Genomic DNA, 19,450 nt, shown 5'->3' on the forward strand with positions numbered 1-19,450 from the left:
GGCAGGTTTATGCAGGTGCACAGATGCAGAGATGAATTGGCTCTTCTGGTGCACAACCCCAGAGCATGATTTTCATTCGGATTCTGCACTCCTCCAAATTTCCACTACTGTTCTTGGCTCAAAACAACAATAATAATAATCCAAAAATTTGTGGGTTTTTAAAATGATAAAATGTTTCAAAATGCACATATTGAAATAAGATGTGCATTTAAATATCATTTTGTGATAAAATACAAATTTTTGAATTGTTAAATGGATCTTTTAAAAAAAGAATTTCAGTTTGATGAGAAAATGGGGACAGAGCAGACTTCTGAATGAATGTGAAACTGCCATAGTCCAGCTAAAAAAATGATCACTCCGTTCCTTGTTAGGAGCTACTACTGGCACAAGAATACGGCAGATAGAGTAGGCTAGAGAAAGCCATGAATCTTGAAATTCTACACCCTTTCCACATAGCAAAAAATATATTATAGATATAATGCAGGCATGTAATTCTAGGTGTGTTACTTACCTGACTGTTGCTTTGCTTGAGTTGTCCTGCAGGTCTACCGGGTCAAAAAGCTGAGATTCTTTAAGCCCCAATTCCTTACAGCCTCTTAAGAACAAGGCAATATTGTCCTGAAATGAAGCAAGCAAAATTGATGTTGTCTTGTAATCACAGAAGATTATCTCCTTCCCCTTCCTAACCTAGATCACCTGGATGATTCCTAGTTTACTTAGTCTTCCAAATCTGGACCCAACATGTAGCTTTGTTATGTAATAAAGTAAAGTTTTGAAATATAAACTCAAATGCATCATATCTATCCAGAGCTGTAGGGGTTGCACTGGTCCTCATTCTTGGTAGAAAAAAACTGTGACATTTTTGTGACTAGCTTATCTAAAAACCACAAGAACCACAAGACATATACCCAGAGATCTATGAAGTTTGCAAGTGAGGAACAGGAGGTCACAAATTTTACCTATGAACAAGCAAAGGACCCACTCGTCCTTTTGCAGAGAGGGTTGGGCAGATTTCAGGCCTGCAGGATCTACTTTGTTTTTTACTCGAACCCTGAGATGCATCAACTGTACAAAAGCATAACAGGCCTACGAAGGTGACATCCTTTGTGGGGTGATCTGAAATATCTAGCTCAGTGAGATATTGGAAGAGATGGTGCAATAAGAGTGCTTGAGTTACAGGTAGGCCAGAGTGGGGGCTAGTCCCCTTAACTATTGATTTTTGAAGGTATGGGGGACTTAGGTTGGCTAACAGAAGAGTGGATATCATTAAGTTTTCTCTCCAGAATTCAAGTACAGTGGTACCTCGGGTTACATATGCTTCAGGTTACAGACTCCGCTAACCCAGAAATATTGCTTCAGGTTAAGAACTTTGCTTCAGGGTAAGAACAGAAATCATGCTCCGGCGGCGCGGAGGCAGCAGGAGGCCCCATCAGCTAAAGTGGTGCTTCAGGTTAAGAACAGCTTCAGGTTAAGTACGGACCTCCGGAACGAATTAAGTACTTAACATGAGGTACCACTGTACAAGTGCGATACTCACTCAACATAGTGGCGATAATGAGTGTCACCACGACACTTTGACTAAATAAATGGCATATTTTTTGCTTTTGCTGCTTGTAAAATTATAGCACAGGTAGATACTTTATAGGTTTGGTTGATTATTCATGTCTGTATTGTGGCAAAATGTAACTTATTTGCAAACTTGTATTCTGAAGCCACTTCTGTTTTATCTCTGCCCGATGGCTAGTGCAAAATACAAATCAGATTTGACAAGAGAATAAGTCAAACTCATATTGTGATATTTATTTTCAGCTGGCCCTCCATCTATTTAATGTAAAACAAAAACAAAACAAAACAAAATAACTCCAGAGGGAAGACAATTGTTAACTCTTCTTTAAGTCTCAACTACCACTGGGATTTCTTTTGCATAACCAGGGACTTACTGAGGAAAACTGTCCCTCCTTTGGAGCTTGTCTGTTCCTTTTCAACCTCATTGTTTGTTTTGTACTTCTACAGTTTCGCAAGAGTTGCACTCTTTATTATTTCAGTGTGCAGTGATCAGTTCACTAATCGCAATGGCATTTGGCATGCCAACATCAGCACACTCACAGCTTGCCGTCACTGCCAGCCTCGTTGCAAAAATCCTAGACTGAACTTTTACAGACTTCCATGTTCTCTGAATTCAGCCCATAGCCCAGAAGCCGGAAAGTGAAGGCAAGGGCTAAAAGAAACAAGTCCTTCTTCCACAGAAGGAAGTGTATGCTTATGAACTTTTGTCTGTTTTCCACCTTTCCTCCTATACCTCCAAACCCTGCAGCATTCTGCAAGGGGGATGACGGCTACACTAACGTCAATTGGAGAGGGGAAAATGTTTATTACATTTCGTTCCACCCATCTCCCGGTGCAGCTTACTCACAAGCCATCCCGTTTTAGTTTCACAGCCACTCTGTGAGATAAGTGACACCCAAAGACACCCACAGCAAGATTCATTTATAGCTGAGCAGGGATTCAAAAACCCCCAGGCTTCCTGTTCCAATCCAACGTGTTGCCCCTAAACCACAGTCAATCTGAAGGGTTGCAGAAAGAGTCTCCCTTTGATGTACGTCGGGTACCTCGGGTAAAGTACTTAATTCGTTCTGGAGGTCCGTTCTTAACCTGAAACTGTTCTTAACCTGAAGCACCACTTTAGCTAATGGGGCCGCCTGCTGCTGCCACGCTGCCAGAGCACGATTTCTGTTCTCATCCTGAAGCAAAGTTCTTAACCTGAAGCACTATTTCTGGATTAGCGGAGTCTATAACCTGAAGCGTATGTAACCTGAAGCGTATGTAACCCGAGGTACCACTGTATAATTTCTCCACTTCCTCAGGCTTCCTTCTTGCTATCTGCAAAATTTTTCTAAAGACCTTTATGGATGAAATTAGCTTTCTGTGTGTATTTGTGCAGGGAGGAGAATGCTTCCTTGGTGATATTTTGAGTAGAATGGTCAGGTTTCGATATTTTGCTGATCAGAACCAATCTAAAAAGGGAATAAAAGTTAGGTACAAGTATGTTTACAGCATTATTTGTTATTTATTTTATCATGATTTGTTGAAATTGTATCTCTCAAAAGAGCATCAGGCCAGCTAGGCTAGGTAGACAGTGCTTTTTCTTTTTACATGGCAGAGAACTGAAACATGTGGTAACATTTGGAAACACTCAACCAACAGGTGGGTCCCATCATACACTCCATATATATATATATATATATATATATATATATATATATATATATATAAAATCATATATATATATGATTTTCAGTTATATACATTTCAATAGTTTTACAATTATTTTAACATTTCAAAACTCCCCTTCCCTCTTTCTGTGGTTCCTTAATTTTTTTAAATCTTTCCTGCATATTCCAAATTAACTTTATTAACTTATTAATAAATGAATAAATTATTTATTCATCTACTTGAAAGATATACTCTTATAAAACTGCAGGTTATTACAATATTCCTGCCAATGTTCTTAGCTGTTTACAATTTATTTGTAAATATTCAACAACCCATTTCCATTCTTTTATAAAAAGTTTGAAATCTTTGATGTCTTATTTCCCCCCCGGTAAGTTTTGCCATTTCTGCATATTCCACAAGTTTTCGTATCCATTCTTCTTTCGTCAAGACTTCTTCTTCTTTCCATTTTTGGTCAAATACCCACCATACACACTTGAGCAGTTGGTGTTCTCAAATGGGGAACAAATGGATAGGGATGGCTCCCATTCTTGCCCTCCACCTATGAGGAGATCTTACAGACATTACCACTGTGGTGCGAGAGGTTAACTACCCGTCACACTGATACAGGAATGTAGTGTTACAGAGGTTGTGCACCAGCCCCAATCTCTGCCAAGTGGTAGCAAGAGTCCAGGGAGTTTCAGACACTCACCCAGGGTTGTGTTTCCATTGGGAAAGCAAGGCACAACAGAATCTAGTGTCTTTAAGAAATATGGTTTATTGTACACATCTTTACAGCTGGAAGCCTTTAATGCAGGGGGTGCAGAACATTATGCCCTAAGATAATCCCTCGTCGCTCCTCTCATAGCTTCAGCAAGACTGGCTCCAGAGCAGCAGCCAGTCATGATGACCCCTGGTCTCTCGGTGCAGCCTCCTCCAGCCATCGCCACATGGAGTTCTCCTACTTCCTCCTACATTCTTCCCAGAATGCCTTGCCAAACACAACCCCTCCCCTTCTGTAAGCTTGCCCCCCTTCTCCAGACCTCTGTTTTTTAAATGGGTACCATCACACCCCCGTTACCCTGGCAACCTCCGTTTCCCAGACCCAAGCATCTTCCTTTGATGGGCTATCAACACATTTGCCATGCTAAATAAATAGCATTTCAGGGGAGGACTCTCAGCACTCAGTAATTTCTAGCATCCGGTAATTTCTAACATCCACTAACTCCTTAGAATCGTGGGCACTTTTGCACTCCCAAACACTGGTACCCCAAACCTGTAACAGTATAAAAGGGACCAAAATCATAGATCATGACGGACAAAGCAACCACATACCACCACCACCCACAACAGGAAGCTCTCCTCGCCATAGCTGTCAACGTTTCCCTTTTTTTTAAGGGAAATTCCCTTATTCCGAATAGGATTCCTCGCAAGAAAAGGGAAAAGTTGACAAGTGTTGAAAAGCAGACATTTCAAGATGACAACGAACACCACATAAAATGCTCGAACATGAACTGTATCGCCAGCCGGCAAGTTTTTAAAAGCTTCTTTTAAAACACGGAGCTGTTACTAACAAAGCTATATTTCTTCCTTCTCACCTTGTGCTTCCCTCCTCCCCGTCAAATTAAGCAACGTTATCTTTCATTTGACAGCCAATCTTCAAGCGTATCCACTGAAGGTGGTCTCCTCGAGAGCAAACCAGAGAGGCCTGCCAGTAGCCACCACACGCCTACCAAATCGTTATTCCCAAATGGCAAGCAGCGAAGTAGCTACAGCTGCCCAGAAAAAGAAAAAGGGTTCATTCCTGCTCAGGTTCACGACCTCCGAAAGGGAAGAGCAACAGATTCCTTTCCTCTTTTAAAATTAAACATCTACTTCTTACAAGCCAAAGAATGCGATCCATAATCTCTTAATAGTTTAGGCACCCTCCAGCCCTGCCAAGGCCAACAAAACAAAATTGTGTTGCTGTGGGATAGCCACACTTTAAACATTTTCCACTCAGGGTTTTGCAGCTTTTGTGTGTGTCAGCGTTATATAAAACAAAGTCAAAGGGAAACATCGTCAAACAAACAACTTCTTGTTCAATAACAATTTTCTTACTACTTTTGAAATAACAGCAAAACCGACAAACTAAAGATACTTTCATAATTCTTGTAGCAATATGAAGGTAATTAACAATTACAGTAATAATAATAATAATAATAAATTTTATTTATACCCCGCCCTCCCCGGCCAGAGCCGGGCTCAGGGTGGCTAACACCAGTAAAATTTAAAACTACAGTAAAAACGTAATAGGGAAAAAAACCACCAATTTAAAATACAGGTTAAAATGCCATTTAAAATGCAGCCTCATTTTAAAAGTAGCCCATAGATCAAAACCATAAGGGTCAGACTGAGTCCAAACCAAAGGCCAGGTGGAACAGCTCTGTCTTGCAGGCCCTGCAAAAAGATGTCAAGTCCCGCAGGGCCCTAGTCTCTTGTGACAGAGCGTTCCACCAAGTTGGGGCCAGTACTGAAAAAGCCCTGGCCCTAGCTGAGACCAATCTAACCACCTTGCAACTTGGGACCTCCAAAATGTTGTCATTTGTGGACCTTAAGGTCCTCCGTGGGGCATACCAGGAGAGGCGGTCCCGTAGGTACATGGGTCCTAGGCTGCAAAGTGCCCCCAAAAATCACTGTAGTCTTGCAACCAGGGTTAAAATCAGTACAGATCTTCAAATTCCATGGCATCTGGCTGTATTCAGGAAAAAACCATCCTGCAAAATTTGGTTGTGATGACTTTAGTAGTGCCCACATGCATGGCAAACAAACAACTTTCTAAAATGTACAGCGGATTCTACAGAGCAAGAATTATAATTTTCCTATGTTCCTTATGTGATTTATGAATTATTAAGTTTTCAAAAATATTTTTTGTACCAAAGATTTGCTTACACAAGCCTTTTCCTGCAGAACAAAGAGGACAGCATCCAGCTTTCACCCCTTATTTTTGTTTTCGTCTTTTCAAGGGAAACTTTCCAAGGTATTGTGATCTTCTCCTGAGAAGCCTCAACTAAAACAGTTCCTTCAAAATCATGTCAAAATCTACTCTTTAAACCAGTTCATATGTCTAAAACAAGCATTAAAACACTAGCGGGGGGGGGGGACTGTTTGAGAGATTGTGTAATGGCATTCATGAAAAATTAAGTGCTTAATTTGTGATCAGATAAAAACTATGGACAAAAAAGAGAGAGAGAGAAAGAGAGAGCATTTGAGGCCAACCGGAACAAATTACCAATTCAATCTGATGCTAACTGGCTGGCAGGATGGATGGACCAGAAAGCACACTCACAACTGTGACCAACAAGGTGGGGTGAGCTACACCCCACAGTCGTATTTAGATTTGAATCCCACTATCAAAACATTACAATGAATAAATAGTTTCCACAGGTGTGCCAAGAGTCAAGGCTCCAGTTAAAGGCATGCTTTTGGATCTCATTGCATAGAAAGTAAGGAGGGGTGGGGAATTTAAACAGGTGGCATTTCTCTATAGCCCTCTATAGCCCCCGACAGAAAGTGCTAGCATACTACTGTCCTTGTGGGGCAGCAGAAGGAGTGGGCAAGAAGGGTCAAATATTCCCTGCTAAGAGCTGATCCACAAACATTTAGAATAAATAAAGCTGCTGGGACTGTAGCACTTCAGATTTCAGGGGGTAGGGGAGGAGGAGAAGAGAACTGCATTTCCCAATCTAAAAATAAAATAATTGTAAAAAATAAATGCCTGCCCTTAGGTTCTGCTCCAGCATCTCTTGACTTTCTAGTTTTCTACATGCAAGAAGTACTGGAGAGCATCTTAATCTCGAGGCTGTGGGTTTGAACCTCATGCTGCACAAAAGATTCCTGCATTGTGGGGCTGGGCTAAAGGACTCTGTGCCCCTCTTCCAACAGTTCTATGATTCTATGACACGTCATATGCATCATAAGATAGGGTTGCCATAATAATAATAATAATAATAATAATAATAATAATAATAATATTCATACCCCGCCCATCTGGCTGGGTTTCCCCAGCCACTCTGGGAGGCTTCCAACAATACAATAACCTATTAAACATTAATAGCTTCCCTAAACAGGGCTGCCTTCAGATGTCTTCTAAAAGTCTGGTAGTTGTTTTTCACTTTGATATCTGATGGGAGATCATTCCACATGGCGGGCGCCACTACCGAGAAGGCCCTCTGCCTGGTTCCCTGTAACTTGGCTTCTCACAGCGAGGGAACCGCCAGAAGGCCCTCGGCGCTGGACCTCATTTGGGGGCTTTTCTTTGATTTTGATTTTTCTTTAATCACCCTATTTGCCATACGTCTGGGTTTCACTAGACATTTTGCTTGTTCAGCAAAAATCCACCCAGATGCCATTTTTCTGAGCGATTCCTGGGCGTGTCTGGGAAAACCCAGGCTTATGGCAGCCCTATCATAAGAGGCTCTCTAGTGAGATATATTGGGGGCTGAAGGCAAGGACCTGGCTGTAACTCAACAGATGGTCTGTAACTCAAGTTAGAGAGTCTTCCCCAGCCTGTATCCTTATAGATACTTTGGATTTACAACTCCCAACCCCTAACCATTAGCCATGCCGGTGGGAACGGATGGGAGCTGTAGCCCCAAACATCTGGAGGGCACCAGGTTGGGCAAGGCTGGTCTGTGGAGTGAAGCAAGGCAAGGCAGACAGGAAGGCAAGGAGGGTAGTAAATTTAGCAACAATTCAATATCTGCTGTACACCAACACAAGTATAGATAAAGGAAAGTAATAGTGCCACTCTATTCTGCCTTGGTCGGACCACACCTGGAGTACTGTGTCCAGTTCTGGGCACCATAATTTAAGAAGGATGTTGACAAGCTGGAATGTGTGCAGAGGAGGGCAACCAAGATAATCAAGGGTCTAGAAGCTAAGCCTTATGAGGAATGGTTGAAGTTTAGCCTGGAAAAGAGGAGATATGATGTTGTTGTTGTTGTTTAGTTGTTTAGTCATGTCCGACTCTTCGTGACCCCATGGACCAGAGCACGCCAGGCACTCCTGTCTTCCACTGCCTCCCGCAGTTTGGTCAAACTCATGCTGGTAGCTTCGAGAACACTGTTCAACCATCTTGTCCTCTGTCGTCCCCTTCTCCTTGTGCCCTCCATCTTTCCCAGCATCAGGGCCTTTTCCAGGGAGTCTTCTCTTCTCATGAGGTGGCCACGGTATTCAAATATCTTAAGGGATGGAGCAAGACTGTTTTCTCCTGTTCCGGAGGGTAGGACTCAAACCAATGAAATCAAGTTAAAATGAAAGGAGATTCTGACTAAACATCTGGAAGAACTTTCTGACAGTGAGAGCTGTTCAACTGTGGAACAGGCTCCCACGAGGGGTGGTGATCTACTTGAGATTCCTACATTGCAGGGGGTTGGACCCTCGGGATCCCTTTGATTCTATGAAGAAACAATCTGCACAGCTTAACAGGAGAAGATGGAGCACCACCGGAGTTGTCCCTTCTGTTTTGTGAGCAGCTGTTGAGCTATCAAGGTTCAGCCTGACCATTCCACTTGGCATTCTGCAGTACCTCCTTCTAGCCAGCTGCACCAGGGAGCTGACAACAGAATTAGGGCATCAGTGGCTCTTTCTACCGGCAGGCGGTCATGATGGAGTCTGGAGTATCCAAGTCCAACATGCCTTGCACAAGTGATCCCTGGTCCATGGTTTGCTGCAGGCATGTGGAGAATAGTCATACTCCTCCTGGATGTTTCTGGCAGCAACTGCCATGGGTTTTTAGTGTGCACCGTCAAGAATCCACAGGCTACACCCTGACAGTCACAAAACCATGTTTGTGGCTGACCTCTCCAGGGCAAGTATAACATATGCAGCAGCCCTCAAGACCATCCAGAGATGCAGCAAAACAATGAAGCTCACTTAATCACTGGTAGCATAAGAACAAAGGAAGAACTTGGGGCATTTCAAGCTGTGCATTTCATAATACTGTTAGCAGCTCCCATCAGATGTTTTTCTTCATTAGGCTCTTCCTGTGACCCTTCAGGAGGCAGGAGTGCCAAAATGATCAGGGCAAAGCAGCCTGAGTTGTTTTGCCTTCAGCTGTGTGTTTATCACTTGCCCTGGTCAGCTATTTCTCTTTACCCAGAAAAACAGCAGTTAACCAAAAGCCCTTCTAATCTAAACACGGTTCTCCAATATTGGAATTCGCTCCCAATATCTGAGCCAGTCGAATTTGCAAAGCAACAGATGGAACCAAAGAAGGGAACTTGAAAGTGTAGATGAGAACCTTGGGCTGTTCTCAGTGCAGAAGCTCTGGTTATCAAAGAGACAAGCAGCTTTTGTAAGCTAGGAGAAAAAAAGGACTTGGCTTTTCTGCAGTGGAAACTGCTGTTATGAAAATGGCTGGCCAAACTCTGGATGTGTGGACAAGGATCTCTCCCCCTCTTTCTCTCTCATGCACACATTTCTCTTGGTTGGATCTTAAAAGTACAGATTATCTAGAAGTAAGATTTTGTTTCTTTCTTGTGGAAATGGGATTGCATATGCATGCACACACCCTCTCACATAAACTACGCAAAATGACCAGCAATAGGAAACCAAATGTCCAGAAGGTGCGTGAAAACATGATTAAGGAATAAGACTGTTCTTTCACTCTGGTTCAGTGGGACGTGGGTGGTGCTGTGGGTTAAACCACAGAGCCTAGGACTTGCCAATCAGAAGGTCGGCGGTTTGAATCCCCGTGACGGGATGAGCTCCCGTTGCTCGGTCCCTGCTCCTGCCCACCTAGCAGTTCCAAAGCACGTCAAAGTGCGAGTAGATAAATAGGTACTGCTCCGGCGGGAAGGTAAACGGTGTTTCCGTGCGCTGCTCTGGTTCGCCAGAAGCGGCTTAGTCATGCTGGCCACATGACCCGGAAGCTGTACGCCGGCTCCCTCGGCCAGTAAAGCGAGATGAGCGCCGCAACCCCAGAGTCGGTCACGACTGAACCTAATGGTCAGGGGTCGCTTTACCTTTACCTTCACTCTGGTTCAGCAAGATCAAAATTACCTCTCCAAGTCCTGCTCAGTGAGGCATCTATACCAGATACGGGGATTCTGCAACCCACCAGATATTGTCAGACTGTAGCTCCCAACAGCCCCAGTCAGAATAGCTGTTGGTTAAGGGATGATGGGTGTTGGAGTCCTACAACGTTTGGCTTGCCACAGATTCCCCATCCCTGGTCTATACAGCCGTGAGGCTGACTGTTGCTCACTTCTGGGTGTCAACATTCATTCCTGACCAGTCATTCCCACATCTCTTACACAAAACCACTGCTATTTTTCCCCCTAGAGAAAGAGGTGTTACAACTCACCTTGTTCTCTTATAATGGCAACGGCACCCACCTGAGCTAACAGTCCAAACTTATGAACAGCTTCACACTTTCACAGCCTGTGCTACAACAAAAAAAGAAAGTGGGGGGTAAATGTCCCTGGTACCTTCTGGGGAAGGGAAGGGTGGGAATTAAAACCTACAGGAAATTCTGGCATTTGTACTCCATGTAATTTTGTAAAAGGGCTTTTCTGTGCTGGAAGTGAGGTCCAGTGAGTTCCCGCTGAAAAAAAGCCCTGCACATAGCAATCATTAATCCTTAGCCATCAAAGCATGGGTGCTTCCCCCACACGTAACACAACATTTAGATTATCAATTAAAATCATAGAGTTGGAATGCAAGAATCTTTTTGCCCAACATGAGGTTCAAACCCACAACCCTGAGATTAAGAGTCTTATGTCCTACCAACTGAGCTATCCTATTAGTGCTATATTTTCTTTAACGCTCCTGCTATATCCAGGGCTACAACACATGAGCAGATAAGTCTGAGGTGTCCACCCATTGCCAAGCAACCTTTTACTTTAGCATCATGTCGAGAAACTACTCATCAATTCGCTCCGGGGATTGTGATCAAGTAAATGGTGTGAGAAGGCAGAGAGGTCTGGTGTAAGGTTTCTGATATGACAAATACATTAAAGCCTCCAGATGAAAGTCACATTTCTGTGGGGTCTTCCCCTATGAAATTCCAGTGGGGAAGCAGCAAAAGCAAAGGACCAATAGCATTGTTCCCTTCCCCTCGCTAAGGAGCTAGGAAAGTAGTTTAGGAGGAGAGGGCAGGTGGACAGAAGGAGATGTACAAAGGTGCAACATTGGACAGGCAACACAATTTCTAGTTACTCTTCTTTTCCTTAGTTTGCTTTTCTTTTTAGTCATCCTTCACGTGCGCACAGATAAAAGCTTTCTCAGAGTAACCATACATTTGCTGACATGAAGATTAAGCAGCATTAAGCAGCTAATAGTCCAAATTTAGGAACAGCTTCGCACTTTCACAGCCTGTGCTGCAACAAAAAAGAAAGGGGGGAGGGAAAATGTCCCTGGTATCTTCTGGGGAAGGGAAGGGAAGGGAAGGGTGGGAATTAAAACCTACAGGAAATTCTGGCATTTCTACTCCATGTAACTTTGTAAAAGGGCTTTTCTGGGCTCATATCCATTATGAAAAAAAGACTGGGACCAAGAAAGAAATTTGCTTTGAGGAGTTTTTCTGACAAGGCTCCTTTTCTGTTCAAAACAGCTGCTGTCAGATGACTCAATGATTCCCCCCTTTTCTCATTTATTTCCATAAGCTGAGTCCTAAGCAACAGTGAAAGGCACTGGCCACAATCCAGCACTAGGTTAGTTAAATAAATGGGATTTAAGTATGCATAACCATATGCTAGATTGCAGCCATTTTATTTTCTCAGCGCAGGGCTGAGCGGTGCGTATTCCATGCTTAACCTTAAAAAAAACCCAGCAACAACTCTTGCTATCTGGTTTGTGCAAACTGGGCATATTTTCACACCTATTCTTACTTTGAATTTAATTCTAGTTTCAAATGCAACATTTTTTAAAAAATTATGAAAGCTGTTTGGTAAAGACGGGGGTGGGTAGAGGGGGAAATGTAGAGAGAAAAGGGGCTGGGGGCAAGCAAAATCAGCAAAAGGGTTTTAACACAAATCTCTTTTGCTGCTGCTTATTTGTAAAGGGCTAAAAAGAGTGAGGGGGAGAGAATACCAATTAGAAATGAGCCAGGACAGAACAATGGCTGCCTGCAAATGGCAGTTAGCAAACCTGGAGGCCTGCCTTGGGAATGTGCACTCCAGACCCAAATGTACTACCCCTCCCCAGGAGAAAATCTCCCCTCCTTTCTTAACACCCACCTCAAACCACTGTTAACATCAATGCCGACAAACTACTTACAGACCCTACAAGTGTCCCTATTTCCCAGGGACGCCCCTGATTTAGAGAAGCCGTCCCGGTTTCTCATTTGACCCCAGAATGTCCTGCTTTTCCTTAGGAAGTAATAATAATAATAATAATTAATAATAATTTAGTATTTATACCCCGCCCATCTGGCTGAGTTTCCCCAGCCACTCTGGGCGGCTCCCAATCAAGTGTTAAAAACAGTACAGCATTAAATATTAAAAACTTCCCTAAACAGGGCTGCCTTCAGATGTCTTTTAAAGATAGGATAGCAGCTAATTTCCTTCACATCTGAAGGGAGGGTGTTCCACAGGGTGGGCGCCACTACCGAGAAGGCCCTCTGTCTGGTTCCCTGTAACCTCACTTCTCGCAATGAGGGAACCGCCAGAAGGCCCTCGGCGCTGGATCTCTGTGTCCGGGCTGAACGATGGGGGTGGAGACGCTCCTTCAGTATAAGGACCGAGGCCGTTTAGGGCTTTAAAGGTCAGCACCAACACTTTGAATTGTGCTCGGAAACGTACTGGGAGCCAATGCAGATCTCTCAGGACCAGTCTTATATGGTCCCAGCGGCCGCTCCCAGTCACCAGTCTAGCTGCCGCATTCTGGATTAATTGCAGTTTCCGGGTTACCTTCAAAGGTAGCCCCACGTAGAGCGCATTGCAGTAGTCCAAGCGAGAGAAAACCAGAGCATGCACCACTCTGGCGAGAGAGTCTGCAGGCAGGTAGGGTCTCAGCCTGCGTACCAGATGGAGCTAGTAAACAGCCGCCCTGGACACAGAATTAACCTGCGCCACCATGGACAGCTGTGAGTCCAAAATGACTCCCATATTTTCCATATTTTCACTGGAGAAATGTTGGCGGGTACAGAGTTATCCGACCCCTGAGCTGTCTGAAGGCAATCCTGTATGGGGAAGTTTTATTTAATGTTTAATGTTTTATTATGTTTTTATATGTGTTGGAAGCTGCCCAGAGCGGCTGGGGCAACCCGGTAAGATGTGTGGGGTATAAATAGTACAATTATCATTATGGAATGGGACGCCCCTATTTTAATCAGAGAAATGTTGGAGGGTATGTAATTATAGTTGGTAGGGGGGATGTTGCTCTAGGGAAGAGAGGATCCATTGGGTCTGTATTCCCAAGACTGGCTTCAGATCTGTTAAAAGTGTGGCTAGCCAAGCCACAATCATTATGGAAAACTCCAACAGGGATCCAACCATGGTCTACACAGCCGGTATCACACCTGCAAGAATAAGATATTACCAAGAACTGTGCTGTTGCAGATAAAGACAGATTTTCTGTACACAAAAGATCCTGGGGAAAGGGAGTCGATAAGGGCAATTTAGTTCCTTTATCTTTCCAGAACCATACACAAGGATAAATATAAGCCATGAGGGTTAAGTTAGGATTTGCAAACAAATGAAGCGGGCATTCATATATCACGTCATTTTCCCTTATCTAATGTCAACTTGAATGGCAGCAATGGGCAAATACAGAGCGTTCTATTGTCACAACTCATCTGGGGGTTCCACCCCCTTCAGAACCCAGATGTTACACAGCAAGGTTTTCTGAATGTTTATATTAATGACAAAAAAAAAATGAGGACGGTGGTACTTTGTGGACCCAATATTGCGGGTAGTAATGGTGAATGCTTTAAAAAGAAGCATCCTTTTTTTAGCACTGAGCACCGGGCAGGAAAGCCATCCTGCAGGAAAGTAGTTTAACCCCAAAAGCAGGTTCATCTTACTGGTAGCTGAAGGTGCAACTCCTGCTGCATCAAATGCATTTGTGTCCAAACCTACAAAACCGGGATGAATTTTTCAGCAATGCCAAAGGCATTTTCACCAGCACAAGAAGGATTATTTCCACTTTCCAGAAAACAGTAAACAAAAGCGAGGTGCAGCTCAATGAAACTGCAGGCTCTTCCAATATACGAAACCACAGGACTCTCCAGAAGTTGTTGAACTCCCGTTCCCATCGGTTGTCAGGAATGATGGGTGATGCAGTGCAAGTTGAGGGCCACAGATTCCCAACCCTGCACACAATTAAAGGTTTGCTTTAACTGACATCCTTCACCGTTCACAGAGGCAAAACTGCCTGTCAACTCTTGCTATAGTTGCTATAGTTCTCTGAGCTCAAGACTTTCAGAAAGAAAGGATCCCACTATTAGGTATGTTTTTATTTCCAACCCAAAGAGAAATAATTAAAGAAAGCTTTTTCCTGAATACTTCTGCCCTTTTCATGCAATAGCCCCTAAGTACGAACACACAACTTACAGCTCAACCGAGGAACGAAGAAAGATCCCTCTCTTAAGGCTGCTCGTCTCTCCAAGAGCCATAATTCAAATGGAAACAGGATGGGGAAATGGAATGGACAATAAATCTGTGAGATGAGTCCAGAGAAGTCTGATATAAAATGAGCAGGCACACGTACAAAACAGAAACTCATTTGGGAATGGGATGTGCTTTAACCCCTTCCCTTCCAGAAAGCTCTGTTCCAACTACAGCTGTCCAAGCATTGTTCCAGCACCCAGGGTCCTGACCGCAGTTTTGGTTTCCGAGTCCAATTTTGAGAGGTTAGCTCTGGGGTCAGGCCATAGGAAATAACCGGTTAGCTATGACAAGAGTCTACACCGCAGAAGCCACAGCCAACTCTTGCAACACATTGGTAGAGATGTTTCGACATTCCATCTTCACTCTCAGTCTGCAAAAGTGCTGGAGGGATATCAATGTGCACAGAATACCATGATTGTCTCTTATGTGGTTTTCAGGAGGAGGCTAGGAGAGTCCTCTTATGCCCTTCCTTGCACAACTGCCCTGGGAGCAGGCTGGCAGCATCCTGAATCTTGAGTTATCTGATGGGAGGCAGTGATGGCCACTGTTAAGTTGTGGGTGAACATATCAGACGACACAGCGATTCTTCAAACAGCTCTTCTTTATTCATAGGCCAGAACAGAACTGAACTGAAGGGTTCAGCCAGCCTGCTTATATAGAGCTCCAGTACAACGTAACTGTAACAACTTTCTGTAACTATCCAATCACTGAATGTCACTTTCGATCCCTTATTTGTATATGTGGACCTGAACAGCCGAAGCCGGGCTCAGAGCAGCTAACAACAGTAAAAATAACACAGTTTACATAAAATCACAATCAACTGATTGAAATACATTCTAAAATCAATTCAATTCTAGAGTCAAATTAATGGCAACCATTGGGCTAGAGTTCTAGGAGGAGTACAGAAGGAGGGGGTCAGGCTGTGCCTTGGCCAAAGGCCTGGTGGAACAGCTCTGTCTTGCAGGCCCTGTGGAAAGATGTCAAGTCCTGCAGGGCCCTAGTCTCATGTGACAGAGCGTTCCACTAGATCGGGCAACGGTCGAAAAAGCCCTGGCTCTGGTTGAGGCCAGCCTAACCTCCCTGTGGCCCAGGATCTCCAAGATGTTTTTATTTGAAGACCGTAAGGTCCTCTGTGGGACATACCAGGAGAGGCGGTCCCATAGGTACGAGGGTCCTAGGCCGTATAGGGCTTTAAAGGTTAGAACCAGCACCTTAAACCTGATCCTGTACTCCACTGGGAGCCAGTGCAGCTGCTATAGCACCGCATGAATGTGATCCCTCTCCATTTATCAGGGACAACAGGGCTAGCATCCAGATGCCCTCCTGCCTTGGGCACAGAACAACCTGTTCTTTCCCCTGTGAAATCCTGCTCTTTTGCCCTGCACCCAGAATCCCAGAGTTTGGCATGAACATACTCTAGGCCCCAGCAGCCGAATTATACCAAGTTTCATTAAGAATGGAAAAGGAAGAGAGAAGGACAAAATGAAGAAAGCAGAATATGGAAAATAAAAAGAGCTCTTTAGCTCAGACCTACTTATGCTGATGCAGGTGGCGCTGTGGGCAGAGCCTAGGACTTGCTGATCAGAAGGTCAGCGGTTTGAATCCCCGTGACGGGGTGAGCTCCCATTGCTCAGTCCCTGCTCCTGCCAACCTAGCAGTTCGAAAGCACCTCAAAGTGCAAGTAGATAAATAGGTACCGCTCCAGAGGGAAGGTAAACGGCGTTTCTGTGCGCTGCTCTGGTTCGCCAGAAGCGGCTTAGTCATGCTGGCCACATGACCCGGAAGCTGTACGCCAGCTTCCTCGGCCAATAAAGCGGGATGAGCGCCGCAACCCCAGAGTCGGTCACGACTGGACCTAATGGTCAGGGGTCCATTTACCTTTACCTTACTTATGCTGACCTAGTAATTTACAGACAGGCATGTAGTCTCCTTGTGAGTAACACAGCATAGGTGGCCAGTTGCTGGGTTACTGTTTATTGATGAGGAAAAACCGGTGCTGAGCTGACGAAAGTAACATCCCCCTGTTTTAAATGCTTACTACCCACATTGGGTTGAGTGACAGCCTACACTCTTCTTAAGCCAATCAGAGCACAGATCACGTTTGCCAGGTAACCCATGTGACACCTTTCCAAGCATTGGGGGGAGGGTGCACACTACCTGTGGGAAGGGAAAGATGACTATTGCCGGTGGACATTGCCACCCAGATTTCTCAACCTTCCAGCTTACAATATCCTGTGCTTGTGGGGCTCCCCTCCCCCATCAATACTTAACAGTAACAGAAGGAATTGTGGAGTGAAAACAGAAACCGTTGCCCTGACAAAGTGTGAAGAAATCCACTTTGAGGATGTTTAACGGTTAAAGAGAAACCAAAGAAATCATTATTTCTTTGCAAAACAATGCATATTCCAAATGCAGCTAAAATAAATCTGCTTTATGCCAGCATGGCTCTCTTTTAAAAACAGAAAACAAAATCCCTGATGATTTGCCAGCACCTACACCCATGCAAATTCTTCACATTTTTTTATTATTTTTCTTTGTCATGCAAATGTATTCCACTGTGAAATACAAACAGAGCTCTCGCTTTTCTCACAGAAAAATTCCACTTATTTTTGGAACGAGAGTTTAACCAATTTAACTGCATTTATTTAACATTTGACACACAAACACACGGAGTCTGCAAGTATCTTCGGCTCGCTGCATCAAAAGCCAGACCCCACAGCCCTTTCTGCCCCGAGTGACACTTGCAAGCTGAGACAGGGCAGGTGGCCTTAAGATAAAAGGGTCTTCTCAGCAGTGGCTTCTTTCAGATGGAATGTCTTCCCCATCGAGGCTCAGGTGGCACTTCCTTCATGACCTGTTTTATTCTCACATGCTATTCTTTTTTATTATCAGAAACCTGATGCCTTTATTATACCAGGTCTTCACGTGGCTGCTTTATTCTGGAATTGTTAGGTTTGTACTCCTTGCTACTTGGCCTACGACCTTCTAGCCCCAAAACGTGCAGAAACCAAAGAGCAGCTTCCGATTGGCTGCACGGAAAACCTGTTGAACGTTCAGCTTCCAAAAGAACATTAGAAAACCAGAAGAGTCACTTCTGGGTTTCGATCGTTCAGGAGCTTAGTTCAGGAGCCAAGGCGTCTGAGATCCAAGGTATGACAGTATATATAGTTTACATTTTTGTTTATTATTAAGAATAATATTATTAGGAACCCACCAGTTAAGCAGAGGCCCCATGATGGGCTACATAATATAAAAATACCCCGAAACAAACATTATAAAATCACAATGAAACATAATAAAAGCAGCAGCAAATCATTGTGGGTGTGGCTCAATTTTTAAAAAAAATCACTGCACCTCAACCCTTGAAAATGTAGGACACTTTTTCCATGGTTGCCCCTAGACCAGGGAAAGGAAACCTGTCACCCTCCGCAGGTGATCTGAAGTTCAAGGAGGTCACTATTCAGAACAGACCCAACGAAGTCAATGCTCTTGCACAACTATTTCATTGGGTCTATGCGGAGTGTGACTAATGCTGCCCTATATTTCTTGTTCAGCGCCCGAAGAATGACAATTATTGGACAACTGACAGAGCTTTAAAAACAGTAATATATATATTTGAACAAGTCTCCAAAAGACAGGCAGTTCTCACTCCTATAACATGGTTTCTACCGAGTTCCTGTAGATTCCCAAGCCAAAATAAACTTCCTAAGAAAATAATCTAATAAGCATCCAGTTTTCCAGGAAACTGTTCTTTATTATCCATTTTGCTACAGTTCTCTTTCTTGTAGGGTTGCAGTCATTTACGAAACATTTGAGCATTTTTATAGAGAACTTTCTTTCCCTGACTTCTATACACAAACTCTTTCTAAAGCATGTCTGCAAGCCAATATTGCTCTCTTCATTAGGGTTGAAACCAAGAGCCAAAAAGCGCCGTGAGCCAGAGTGCAGCTATAGTTCAGCCATTCGGTTTCGCCTTCCCCAATTTCCTACTATTATTTCTGACTCCTTTTTCACACACCCTCTGAGGCAAATGTCTGAAATTCCCATAGGGATAGCGTTAAGGAACTGAAGTAATGCTACAAACGCCACTCAACCCCAGTCAAACAAAAGATAAGCCCAAAATAAGTTCATTCTTTTTTTCTCTCACAGTGACACTATTCAGAGACAGGAAGGAAATTTGAGGAGAAAAAGAGAGAGCCTTCCTACAGAAATGCTGCCTCGAGACATCAAAGCTACTATAGCCATTTGCCCCCAGAGTGGCACATCATATATATACATTCGCTATCAAAAATGAAGCATCTCCTGAAATTCTACACCATGGGGAACACGCAAGGTGATGGATTCTCTCTATACAGTGGTACCTCGGATTAAGTACTTACCGTATTTTTCGCTGTATAGGACGCACCGGCCCATAGGAGGGGGAGAACAGGGGGAAAAAATTATCCCCTTCCATTTCTCCTCCCGCTTCGCTGAAGGAGCGCTGCGCAGAGAGGGAAAACTGCACACCGATCACTCTTGCTCTCCAGGCTTCAGGAGGCTATCCGCAAGCCTTCAGAGTGCAGCGGGAACTCCTGCTGCGCTCCAAAGGCTTGCGGATAGCTGCCTGAAGCCCTCGGAGCGCAGCGGGAGTTCCCACTGCACTCCGG

The 19,450-nt window shown here is 44.0% G+C and overlaps 1 protein-coding gene across 41 annotated transcripts in view; it reads right to left on the reverse strand.

Annotated features, from left to right (window-relative positions):
* LIMCH1 (LIM and calponin homology domains 1) overlaps positions 1 to 19,450 on the reverse strand; it is a 205,908-nt gene that overhangs the window by 92,700 nt on the left and 93,758 nt on the right. For 39 of the 41 annotated variants that reach the window (XM_083630008.1, XM_083630007.1, XM_083629996.1 and 36 more), the window contains one exon: positions 512 to 618. In XM_083630008.1, coding sequence (XP_083486134.1) covers positions 512 to 618 — 107 coding nt within the window. Of the gene's footprint in view, positions 1 to 511; positions 619 to 14,747; positions 14,882 to 19,450 lie in introns of those variants that run through there. The other 2 variants (XM_083630011.1, XM_083630017.1) reach the window with 2 other exon arrangements.

Source organism: Podarcis filfolensis, assembly GCF_964270895.1.
Source record: "Podarcis filfolensis genome assembly, chromosome: 9".
NCBI classification, from domain to species: Eukaryota; Metazoa; Chordata; class Lepidosauria; order Squamata; family Lacertidae; genus Podarcis; species Podarcis filfolensis.